Below are 13,740 nucleotides of genomic sequence, written 5' to 3' on the forward strand. Positions count from 1 at the left end.
ACTGCACCTCTCATCAGTATTGCAGTTGGCATTCTTTCCCTTGGGAATGCATCACAAGAATCCCCACTGGAGAACGTTCAGCTTTGTCTAGATTCATCCAGGGTACTGGAAGAATTACAACTCGGATCATAGGATCAGTTCTGGTTTCTTTTCTCTCTCTCTCTCTCTCTCTCTCTTTGGGCAGTACTGATGCTTGAACTCAGGGTCTCCCACTTTCTAGGCAGGTCTTTCTTGTTTTATGAGGAGATTTTTTTTTTTTATCATGTACAGTTTCAAACATACACTTAAGAGAGCATATCACCTAAGGAGGCTTTAAGCCTGCCTCAACCATTATCAACAAGATTATTTTGAAGCAAATCCAGGTACTATGTCATTTCATCTTTAAATATTTTACCATATAAGATGTTTTATACAGTATAAATATTTTGTATGCTAAAGAACCTTTTCCATACTATAAGGCTTTTATCACATCTAAAAATACTTTCTTAATGATATCAAATATCCAATGTTCACATCTTTTGTTTAAAAAGCAATTTTCCAGGCCTGTTCAGATCCTCTGAGTTGGAATATCTAGGCTCAGGGAAGGGAGTGTGCAAATCTATGTCTTCAAGTCACCTCTTTCATCTTGCTATGTGAAATTTCCCTTTTTCTTTTAAAAATGACACTCTGAGTATATTCTATAGGTTTTGATCACTTTCTGTTTTTAAGAATTATTTCACCTCAATCCAAAAGTTCAATTATCTACCAAATTCAAGCACTGCAAGGTCATTCTGTGGCCAAAGGGACATGAATGGGGAAGGTGTGATTTGCTCTTTGTTTTCCTTTACAGTCTAACACCTAGGAGTAGAAAGGGGAGAGTGGCCTGGTTCTAAACAAACTGCATTTCTTTTCCCTTCAGAAAACAGTGCTGTAACTGCTGGAGGCAGAAAGGAAGGGTGGGAATATGGCTGTTTTCTTATAGAAGCAGTGCTGGGAAGACAGTCTTGCTCTTTTGCTACATCTGCCATTGCTGCCTCTACTGCAGCCCAGGTGACCCCTGGTTCTCTTGGGTTAGTGTTTGACTTCAGCCCAGTCCCTCTGACAGAGGAGGACACACTCAAGTTTGCAAAGCACTTTCACTGGGCAGCTGCAGAGAAGTATGCATGCTGTCACTCTCTCTAGTCTGTGTTGTTTACTGCTTGATGTGGCCACCATCCAGGTGGTTCAGTAATTCTACCCCTGCTTTAACCTTTGTTTCTTCAGAAAGAGCTATGGGAGCTATCAAACACTTCTTCATGTCATCTGAAAGCATATTGTAACATTATTATTATTATTGTCTCCTCTAGGGAAAAATGAGTATTTGCCATGTGGTTTACTCTTAATAACATATTTAAATGTCCTACAAAAACTTTGAGATAGTTATTATTATTATTATTATTATTAATTGTGTAACTAAGGAAATTACAGTATGTAGAGGTTTACCAATGTGTTTCATTAGCTATCATATTCAGGTAGACCAATCAATTATCTGGATAATACAGAATAAGTTGTTCCCAAAATTGAGCAAGTGACTTGAGTCCCTGCCTTTAAAAATGATGTATTGGTGGGCATGGTGATACATGTCTATAATCCCAGCACTCACAAGGAATATTGTGAGTTCAAGGCCAGCCTAGCTACATAGTGAGACTTTGTCTCAAAAAGAAAAAATAAAACAGCTACAACAACAAAAGTAAATAATTAATAGGTGTTTGAAGCTACAAAATATTTAGTAATCACTCACCCTGATGACCTTGATTTTACATGGAGATAAATTCTCTCTTTGAATTGCCACTGCTGGTTTCCCACATATATGCTGGCTTTTCCTACAATTCTGCAAGTCCATTCCCCTCCATCTTAAAGCACACTGCTCATTGTAGATCAGACCTTGCTTCCATTTCCACTCGAGACTTTTAACATCTATCAGAATGTCCTACAGTGCTCCCAACCAGCCACTACGGATGAGTCCTCACTTGACCAAGCCCCCAGAGGATAATTAAGTATCTTCCTGTGGGTCTCCCTCAGACTGAGCCCCGCCCAAATGTTGACTGTGGGTGGGTATAACCTAGCATGGTATAGTATACTAGTAATGACCAGGTCATGAGTAAAGGGACTGAATATTGATACTAATTGTTTTCACCCATCCCCATCAGGAAAATCAATGATGGAATCCAAAGGCAAATACAGGAGGTGGGTGATGTAGCCCTGGGATATCCTTTCTCCCACCTTCAGGGCCTCCTCACCTTCTCATATACATTTTACTCAAGCTGTTTTATGTAATGTAAGATCTTAGAGGGACAGAGAAGAGACATGTAAGGAGACCTCAAAACTCATGGTAATACATCTTACACTGGGGTAAGGCAAGTGATGTAGCAAAACTCAAGGTCCTCTTTAATCTGTACAGGTTTTTTATTAAGATAAATTTCAATGCCTTTACATAGAGTTTGTAGACTATTTTTCTCCAGCCCCATCACTCTTATTTTTTAAAATTCACCTGTTCATTGATTTCTATCTGCCAGAGCTTAGAAGCAATATGATTTTGCTCCTTTTACCTTAGGCTGAGCCGGGGGAAAGACTCTTCATAAATGCTGAACTAAATTGCTTTGCCACTAATTTCTGAGAGTAGCAAAATAGCCCTTCTACTGATGTCTACAATCTCTATTTTCCTTTACAACATCAACCTCAACATGAGTAATCATATATGTAATGCTGTAATCATAAAGTCAGAGACTAGAAGTTGCATGCTTATTTCATAAGTTATTAACTGTGAGTCCTTAGCCAATTCATATAATCTGGTTGAATTTGCTTCTTCATGAGTGAGGATACGTGTTCAAATACCCCTCTTCCTGCAACAAAGGATTGAAAAATGAATTTGGGTAAAAATTGCAAACAGGACCTTGGGAAGGGCTTATAGTGGTTAGCCCAATTCGTTGATTTGACTGATGAAGACAGTACAAATGAGCCAGATGCCCTATTTCCACCTGCTAAGCATGTTCTGATCATTTCAGGAGCATTTGTCTTATGAACACAGTTACCCAAGCAATGCGTTCTTCTGGATACCAGTGGCTGCCTATTTCACTCCTTACATTGCAATGAGCTGCATCGGTGACTACAAAGTAAGAAGAGTTGGCAAAGTCCTCAGATATTTGTAATGTCCAGAGAGCTCTCCTGTGAGGTTTACGACCATAGGTTTACCTGCAGGTGGTTCATCTAATTTGTATGCTATATACTACACAATGAATAATCAAGCATTTCAAACTACCTTATCAAAATATGAAGTAAATGCTATTTTTCTTAAACAAATGTGTGAGACCTCAGGAAAAGCACCTTTGGAAATATCACAACTAGTGGAGACTGATAATTTTTTACTGTGTGCCACTTAAGATTTTATTCATAGACATTTATTGACTGACAATCATATCTCCTTTTCTCAATGACGGCTTCAACTTTCAACTTGGTGGAAAATTACTCAGTTAAACATCCCTCACCAACTGACCACAGCACTTTGTCTTATTGTTGAAAAAATATTGTCTATTTTAAGCTTCATTTTTGTAATATTTTTGACAGTGGAGATGAATGGTAGTCTCTTGGTCTCACCAAAGAAAGAATTTTGGGTGAACACACAGAGGAGTTTTAACAGAGTGAGACTTACTAAAGCAGAGGCAAATGCAATGCAGTATTATACCGTCTAGGTAAGATGAGGGAGGACACCCCAAAAAAGCAGCCACATTCACCAAGCTCTTGGTCTTCGTGCACGTACATAATTGTGGAGACTTCTAAGAAATGGGAGGACATTTCCAAGAATTGGGGACTAGGGAGTGGTTTACCTAATGAGGTGTCCTCAGAGCCAAAGTGGGATTTCACGTGCCATAATGAGATGTAAATGAGGCATCTGGCTAACCTTTGGGGTTAGAAAAGTCCCAGCTAAGATCATTGTTGTGGACCATTAGCACCTGTACCAAGAAGTTGAGGATATTTGGCAAAATGTGCCCATGCAGTGCTGTGACTGTTCCCTGGCTTCGTTTGATATAATGTTTCATTGATGCCTGCCTGCTCCTATCCTGCTTTCATATAAAATTCAAGAAGCTTGTGGCAGAGTCCCTTCTACCTTTCCGTGGTACATCGAGCACCTGTGTTTTCCCCTGTCTTCGTGTCCTTGACATCATTATCTGGCACTGGCTTTGTGACAGTGAACCTTGTCACAAAGATGGACAGGAGATGTCTTTGATGGGCTTGAATTAATTTTTACTTATTCTGCTCTTAAACTATCCCCATATTTGACAACTTCTCCCATGCAAAATATAAAATTCTATTCTTCCTTTATGTCATTCACCATTTTTTTCTATTATTTGTATTCTCAATCTTTTGCACGGATTTTTAAAGATCAAACTCCCTGGGTTCAATTTTTGGCTCTTCCATTCTCAAGCTATATAAATTTTGAAAGTTGCTTATTCACACTCTGACTCAGTTTATCACTTGTAAAACACATAATGGTTACATCTACTTGAAATAGGTTTCTATGAGGACATGGTGAAATAGTACTTATGTATCACTTAGAACAATACTTGGCATATAATAACTTGCCAGTAAGTGTTAGTGTCTGACGCCCAAGTGTCCAGGGTTTACTTCTGGACCTCTTTTCAGCTATTTCCAGAATTTTCCTCTTCCATATGTACAACAGACTATTTGATATTCCCACAGAGATGAGTAGTAAATATTTCAAATATGAGCAAAAGAAAACCTTTTATTTTCTTGGCCAGATCTGCTCATCTCTCAACTTTCCCATCTCAGTAAAGGGTGCTATTGTCTACAGTCACTCTATATGAAAGTTTGGAGTTATCTCTGTTTCTCTGTCTTTTGTATCCTGAATCTAATCCATCAACAATTCCTTTACCTTCTAATTCAGCTGTGATGAATCCATCCCATTGTTCTCATCACTATTTTCATCCCGGTTAAGTTATCATTCCTTGCCTGGAGTACATCACATCCATTTGTTTCCTTATTTTCAATTAATTCCTTTTGCACCATCAGAGTGAGCTTTCAGAAGTTTAAATAAGACAATAGTCTCTGGTTAGAACCTCTAGACACTTCTCTTTTTATCTACAATTAAATCTAAACTGTTTACATTGTCTGGAAGAGGCTGCCTCATCTATCTCTTTTCTGTTTCTCTGCCTTTCCTCATGGTTGACTCCCCTCTACCTACTCTACCCTTCCTTCTGGTTCTCATACATGTTAGCGTCACTGGACCTTTCTGGCTGGAATGTTCTTTCCCTCTCTTCTTTGTATAGCTGGCTTCTTGTCACTCAGATCTCCACACAAAAATATTTTCAACTGAGACCCTGTTTTCTCAGTCTAAAATAGATCTCCCATCATGCTGTGTGAGCTTATTTAGGAAATCTGCATGAAACTTGTTATATGAATCTTTTCTTCTTTGTTAACTGTCTTCTCCCTGCTAGTAATTCTTTTCTTTTAATTCTACCTATTCCATTGTTGAATAATGGATCAACTTGCATTCTCTTACCCTTGACAGAAACCCAGGAAGTATTCCTGCTAGGGTTGTCAGATTAAATAAATAAAATTACATATGCCAAGTTGAACTTCAATATCAGATAAACAATGAGTGATTTTTTAGTATAAGTCTGTCCCAATGTATATATATATATGTATATACATTTGCTCAAAATTTTAGACCTATAATTAAAAATTAAATCAATCTCTGTGTGTGTGTGTGTGTGTTTGTCTTTCTCTCTCTCATATCTATAACAAGTTTATGGTGGTTTCCTCCAACTATACTGTAACACCCTAGTCAAAGCCACCACCTCTCCTGCTTACAACAGCCTCCCTATCCATTCACTAGGGGACTTACATCTCCTCCATTTTCCACACACTGTGACAGAGTAATACATTATAGACACAAACCTAGCTGTTTTCCATCAGCTTTCTCTGCCTGAATTCCATCAGGAGTTTGTCATTGTACTGAGGAACAACAAAATCCTTGCCCTAACCTCAAAATCCATGGTGATTTTAATCCAGGTGTATATTTCTACTTCAATCTGATGCCACTATCACTTTGGCAACTGTACTCCAGCCACACCTAGTTCTTTTCTATTTCCTCAAAGCGTCAACTCTTCCTGCTGTAGGGCCTCCTCTCCTGTTCTCTCTGCCCAAAGTGCTTCCCAACTGCTACTTAGATAAGCAGGAGTTGTGTCCCAATATCCCAGGTTGCAGCACTCCTTATACCTGGAGCAATAAGTAGTTATCTAAAGGCATTGGCAAAGTGGTCAAAGTAGCTGGCCAGTTGCTAAAAGAGGGGGCTGCTCTTTGAGCCCCCCTGCTCAAAGCAGCCAGACACAATGGTCTGATTGACAGCCATCAATCAAAAAGTCAATTCAACTGGCCTCCACCAGCGTGGCTTACTTGAAAGAAAAGTAAACTTAAAAGGGTGCTTACACATTTTAGGCCATTTGAGCCAAAATGAATGCTTCTCGTAAGGGAAATTTGTTATATATCAGGAGTACTTCTATGAAAGGCATACTCAGTTACCAATGTGGAACTTGTTCAGGACTCAAACTTGTAACTTAGTTGATTTTTTTAATTTGAGTCACATGTTTGCCTGAAAAACAGAATTACAAGCCACTATGAGTAAAAATGAGTGTTTCTCCCAACTGAAAACTGTGATAGATGGGGAGTAATCCTGTGATATCCAGATTCAGTTCCCAAAGAGGAACACTGTTCAGGAGTATCAAACTTGTAATTTAGTTGGTTTTGTTATTTGAGTTACATGTTTCTCAGACAAACAGCATTATAGGACACTATAAGTAAAAATGAATGTCTTTTCCAATGAAATTCATTACATATGGGGAATAATTCTATGACAGGCAGACTCGGTTCCCTGAGTGGAACAGTGTGCAGGACACTCAAACTTGTAATTTAATTAGTTTTGTTCTTGGGCGTACATGTTTCTCTGACAAACAGTATTATTGGTCACTATGAATAAAAATGAATATTTATCCCAATTGAAAAGAAAAGGTGCTTACAATAAAGACCTATCATTAACATACATTTTTAACCATATTTAACAATGCTTAATACCTAGCCAATACCCTGAGGGAGAATTGGGTCATTCTTTCTGTCTGAGTTTTCTGTGTTATTAATGCCTATGAAGTAGGGGTGTGGCAAGCTGGTAGCGCCATAATAATTATAAAAGGGATATAGAAAAAAAGAATTTTGACTCTTTACTATTTCCCAATACTCAACTTTTTGACCTTCTGATGATTCTGTTGTTTCTTTATCAGAAAAAAGTTCATTCTCAGCTGTGGATTTCTGGCCTCTACCCTTCTGCTTACTGGTTTGGACAGGCAGTGGTGGATATTCCCCTGTACTTTTTGATTCTCCTTCTAATGCAAATAATGGATTATGTTTTTAGCCCAGAGGAAATCGTATTTATCATTCAAAACCTGTTAATTCAGGTAAGCGGTAAAGATTAAGAAATCTTTAAGTTTTAAGATTAAGTTTTAGTAGACTCACTTTTCAGGAATGGAGTAATAGTACTAGTCCTAAACCAAAAAATTTGAGTTATCTGTTCCGTAGTTTTGGAAAGCTGAGTAATACATATGAGTGCTTTCTTAAATAGTGTGTACCTTGTGCAACCTAAGTGTTTCTATTTTCAGAACCTGTGTAGTATTGGGTAATATATCATCCCTTGTTTTCTTGACATACGTGATTTCATTCATTTTTCGCAACGTCAGAAAAAACAGTGGCATTTGGTCATTTTTCTTCTTAATTGTAAGTATTCACATAGTGCCTATTGTTTTATTTACAAACCATTTTGAGCAAATTTGTAGCACATATTTAATCTTTGTACTAAGGGGAAGTACACATTAATATTTCTCTCTAGAAAATTCTAATTGTTCTAAGATAATCATAGACATATACAAAGTATACTGTATGTGTGAGTGTATGCCATCTATAAATGTGACTCTCAAACATGTCAGAGGTGGATACTCCCCTGAGCTAGAGACCTCTACTCCTACAGTGTCACTTGAATATTTAAAGAAGACTTCAGTAGTCCCGTATCTGAAATATAAACATCTCCTCAGTCCTATTCCTCTGCATCTCTCAATAGATTATATCACTGTTGCAGAATCCACTCAGTTTGAGTCTTCCAAAAATCTGGAAGCATCCTGTTTCTTCATTCAATCTAGATGCCTGTCCTTCAGACTCTTAATTTGTCCCATCTTCACTGTTGTATCCATTACCTACGCTTTCATCAGAGATCTGTGGCGGGTCTTTCTGTTTCTACTTTTTCCTCCTCTATGCTATTCTCTATATAATAACCAAAGTAATCTTTAAAAACAAATTTAATTGAAAATTATAGCCTGCACTTAGAAAAGTACATGTACTGTAACACAGTGAGAATCTTGAAACAAGCACTTTCATAAACCCACCAGACATACCAAGAAATGAAACATTATTCAGACCTTAGAAGGATCCATTAGGTCCCATGTCCCCAACTGTACTCTCTCCTTATAAAAATCTTTACCCTTAGTTGTAATTCCATAAATTAGTCAGTTTCTGACCTTAATAAAATTGAATCATATAGAAGGCGTTATTCACTATCTGCTCTTAATCAATGATGTCATTTAGAGTCAACGTGCTATTGTGTCTAATAACTATCATAGTAGTCCATTTTTTTCCATCACTATAGTATTGTACTAATGAATATGTTGCAACATATTTATTCATTGTTGGCATATATTCAAGTGGTTTCCTATTTTGGATTGCTACGAGTAATGCTGCCATGAAGTTTCTTGAATGCATTTTGGTTCAGTTTTGAACTGAATTAGGGTACAGTCCAAATTCTAACAATGTGCCTGCACCCTGACATTGAGATGCATTGCCTACAGGGTAAAATGAAAGCTGATGCAGAACAGGCATGTGATTCACAGAAGAAAGCCGTGAGGCTATGTCAGGCAGAAGCTGAGTACACTGATCCATCCATCCATCCATGCCCCCAGGCTCCAAAGGCATTGATAGAAAGCATTATTCTATATCAAAATACTACTCAGAGGGAAAGATAAGCAGTAACTAGCAAGGAAAGAAAGTGTTACAGAAGAAATCAAAACTACCTTAACAAAGATCTGGACAGAGCTGAATATATTAGACATCTCCAAGGTAAAGAGATGAAATTTCTGGACTACATGAACACAGAATAGTGAATTTTTAACAAGGCATGAAGGATTAAGATAATCTCCATGAATTATCAAAAATAAGTAAATTAATAAAAGCAAAAATAGATACAAAGACAAAGCCAATCCATCGAAAGAATAATCTATGTTTTTCATGCAGTGCATATATTAGATATATGTGTACATCTAATGAAGTGATTCTATTAAATCTGTATATAAAGCTATAATAAAAGAAAATCTCCCCTAAATTCTGAAAGAATTCTATACAATGGTCAATACTCATTTAGATATGAAATATCAAAGTAAAATTACCCTAGAAGTAAATGGAAATCAACCATAAAAGAGAAAAATTAAAGTCACTCTCAGCTTTATCTTCCATAATTCTCTGTCAGTTTTTCCCAGGTCTGAGGATAAATGACATTTACCCAAGTTACAGTCCTAGGAAAGATTAGGAACAATCAAACCTGAATTCAATAAACGAAACCCTTAGGAGTTCTTTGACTATCACAGTCCACACAAACGCCACAAACAGATATTTGTGGCAACTGGCACTGTTATTCAAACTTGCCAAAACATAGAAGTAAGAAAGACATCCAAGATGCTGAATGGATAAATAAACTATGGTACACCCAAACATTAGAATTGTATTTAGCAATAAAAAGAAATGAGTTATCAAGTCATGAAAAGGCACAGACGAAACTTAATGCATATTCCAGGTGAAAGAAGGTGACTTGAAAAGATGTGATTCCAACTACGTGACATTCTGGAGAAAGAAAACTATGGGGACAGTAAGAAAATCAGTGGTTTCCAACAGTAGGTGGGAAAAGAAGATGAACAAGTGAGGATGGAGGGATTTTAGAGAAGTGAAACTACTTTCCATGATACATAAATACATGTTTGTTAACATACATCCATGTTATTACAAGTTTGTCCCAAGCCACAAAATACACAAGAGTGATGCCTCCTACAAAGTGTGCATGAAACAACTTTGGGAAAAATAGCTAAAATACATTTAAGCATTTAAATAGAAAACATTCACAAAGTTGAATGACTCCTTTTGTAAAACAAGCATAAACTTTAATAAAACCTGAGAAAAATAATGGAAAAATGAAAAATATATTTTTCTATTTTCATGCTGGAGTACATTGCGGCATTTACAAAAGTTCTTACAATATATCAAATACATCATACTTGAATTCACTCCCTCCATCATTCTCCTTTATTCCCCTTCCCCCATTCCTGAAACATTTTAACAGGTCTCATTTTTTTCCATTTTCATACATGAGTACATAATATTTACACTACATTCATCCTCCTTCACCTGTTCCTTATATCCTTCACCTTCCAACTGATGTACACAGTATTTGCACCATGTTTACCTGCTACACCCTTTCCCCACATCTTCCCCCAACACTCTGGTTCCAGACAGAACCTGTTCTACCCTCCTGTAAAAATAGAAAACCTTGATACATTCACTTAGAAAAATAAAGGATAATTCTCTAATGAAAAGAAAAACAAGCACAAAGGTGTATTAAAATAATAATGACAATAATAAGCCATCAACAATGATTGATTCCAGGATGTGGCCCAATATTAGCAGCTATCAAACTAAACAAAACCCCACAGGGTAAGAAAACATACATTTTCCAAAACTGATTACTAAAAACCAATGGCAAATATCATACTAGATGATAGGAAGATACATTATTTACCTAGCATCAGAAATAGGGCAGGCTTCCCTACCATAATTAATCATAGCATCCTACATGAGTTATGATATAATGTGCACTCTGATTTATGGCTATTAAGGGAACAGACAGTTGAAATCTTTTTAAAAAATAATGCTAGTAGCAGTAGAAACTTTAAATGTGTATAAATTTCAATCTGCAATCACATTATTTTAGAATATCTCCTTTGAAACTAAAAGTGTCAACAAAGAATTAATGTAGACCATAATTAATAGGACCAGAAAAATTGAAAACAAAATGTATTCTGAAGGCAAAAATGTGAACTCTTGCATATCTATTCAAAGACATATAATTCCATTATGACAATGAATAACTAGTACATTAACACCTAAAAAGATATCCATAACCTATGTTGAAATGAAAAGAAAGAAAAACGTAGAGAAACACATAACAAAGGGCTCTTTCATCAAACTCTGGATTTTAGCAAAAACCCCACCTGATTTGTATGCACATCAACTTTGAGAAGCACTACTCTGTCTATTAAAGCATTCATATTCAGTGCAATAGAATTTTAACATAACCCTATGTCACAAAAAAATATGGTGGCAATAGCAGATAAAAATTGAACCTAAGAACAATAATGAAATAAATTCCTAAGCTCTCAGAAAACATCCTACAATTCAGGTTGTTAAGCTTTAGTGACACTAATCTCTGCTTTTATTTTAGGTTACCATCTTCTCAATAGTTGCTACAGATTTAAATGAATATAGATTTCTAGGGCTCTTTTTGTGTACTATATTAATACCGCCCTTCACACTGATTGGCTCACTATTAATTTTTTCTGAGGTAAGTCATTTCAGTCTGGTTTGAGTATGATCAAATGTGTGCCCATTAGAGAAAGCTTTGAATATTGCAAAAAGTGTAGGTGGAGTCAACCTGTAGCTGTGCAAAGTTTGAAGTATTTGTTTCCAGAAAATTATTCTCTTACTATAGGGAAGGGATGTGTTCTTGTGGAAAAGGAAGCTCTGCCTTCATTCATGAAAGTTAAAGGCAACTGCATGGTAGTAGCATTTTATAGTTCTCATGATAATTCTCTCTTCCTGGAACCCTGCTGTGAGGCTGACTAGATCCCATCTTCTGATATATTTTTGACATATTAGATTTAAAGTTCCTAATAGCTACATGAAGAGAAATGTTAAGCAGCCAGTTGGATATATACTCAATGTGTCATTGTATGGAAGAGATTGAGACAATTATAAATACTTAAGATTAATCAGTTTATTGATGGTATTAAAATCCATAAAATTGGATAATATAACCAAGATTATAAGAATACATAGAAATGAAAACAGGGTCAAGGCCTTGACCTAGAACTCCAAAATTTAGAGATTGGGAAGACGAGGAGTCAACAAATCAGCTTGAACAAGTCAGAAAGATATAAAGATTGTGGCTTTTTTGTGCATCATAATCTCTGCAGAAACTCTTCTAAATATTAAATATCAGCTTATAAACGTGTGTGCCAGATGGCACCAAAGAATGTTTCAAGAAGGAAGGAGGGTGATGAAATCATCAAATGCTGCTGAGAGGTCCAGAAATGATGCTAACTAAAAAAGAGACTATTGGATTTAGGGACATGAAGGGCATGGGTGAAATTAGCAAGGTTAATTTCAATGAAAGTGTCAACACAAATGTCTAGTGACCTTAGTAGAGAATGTGAAGTGGAGAGTAGTTACAATGAATATAGGCCAGTATTTCTAGGAGTTTTGCTTTAGGATAGCAGAAAGATGGAAAAGTAGATGAAAGCAGAGGGTAGATATTTTTGTTTGTTCTAAGGATGATACTGTGCTTATATGAGCTACACAAGAGAAATCTGTGATAGAAAAGATAGATAAGGGCGACCTAAGGAGTAAAGCTCCTGAGCAGCTGAAAGAAAGCCAACAACAAGCAGTGCACAAGTGGAGGGTTGTTGCCCATAAAAGCAGGAACCTTCCATGTGTTCAATAAGATAATGCCAGTGTGTATGAAGATAGAAGAAAGTAGTTCAATGACTTTGGTGACTTTCGTGGTACAAGATGCATCTTTTGAAGAACTGTATTTTCTTTTCTTTTTTTTTTTTTTTTGTAGGTTGTGTTTTCATTTTCATTGACTTCCAGGAACTTTTTAATTTCCTCTTTTTTTTTTTCATTTTTCTTTTATTATTCATATGTGCATACAAGGCTTGGTTCATTTCTCCCCCCTGCCCCCACCCCCTCCCTTACCACCCACTCCGCCCCCTCCCTCTCCCCGCCCTCAATACCCAGCAGAAACTATTTTGCCCTTATTTCTAATTTTGTTGTAGAGAGAGTATAAGCAATAATAGGAAGGAACAAGGGTTTTTGCTGGCTGAGATAAGGATAGCTATACAGGGCATTGACTCACATTGATTTCCTGTGCGTGGGTGTTACCTTCTAGGTTAATTCTTTTTGATCTCACCTTTTCTCTAGTACCTGTTCCCCTTTTCCTATTGGCCTCAGTTGCTTTAAGGTATCTGCTTTAGTTTCTCTGCGTTAAGGGCAACAAATGCTAGCTAGTTTTTTAGGTGTCTTACCTATCCTCACCCCTCCCTTGTGTGCTCTCGCTTTTATCATGTGCTCATAGTCCAATCCCCTTGTTGTGTTTGCCCTTGATCTAATGTCCACATATGAGAGAGAACATACGATTTTTGGTCTTTTGGGCCAGGCTAACCTCACTCAGAATGATGTTCTCCAATTCCATCCATTTACCAGCGAATGATAACATTTCATTCTTTGAAGAACTATATTTTCTTAGGGAAATAATAAGCAAAGTCACCAACTGAGAATGAGGTGGCC

At 36.8% G+C, this 13,740-nt stretch overlaps 1 protein-coding gene across 1 annotated transcript in view; it reads left to right on the forward strand.

Moving 5' to 3' along the window:
- Positions 1 to 13,740, forward strand: part of Abca9 (ATP binding cassette subfamily A member 9) — a 64,352-nt gene that overhangs the window by 35,778 nt on the left and 14,834 nt on the right. The window contains 3 exon segments of the mRNA XM_074045264.1: positions 3,024 to 3,131; positions 7,311 to 7,484; positions 11,618 to 11,737. Of these exon segments, the coding sequence (XP_073901365.1) occupies positions 3,024 to 3,131; positions 7,311 to 7,484; positions 11,618 to 11,737 (402 nt within the window).

This window comes from Castor canadensis, chromosome 11, assembly GCF_047511655.1.
Source record: "Castor canadensis chromosome 11, mCasCan1.hap1v2, whole genome shotgun sequence".
In the NCBI taxonomy this organism is placed as follows: domain Eukaryota; kingdom Metazoa; phylum Chordata; class Mammalia; order Rodentia; family Castoridae; genus Castor; species Castor canadensis.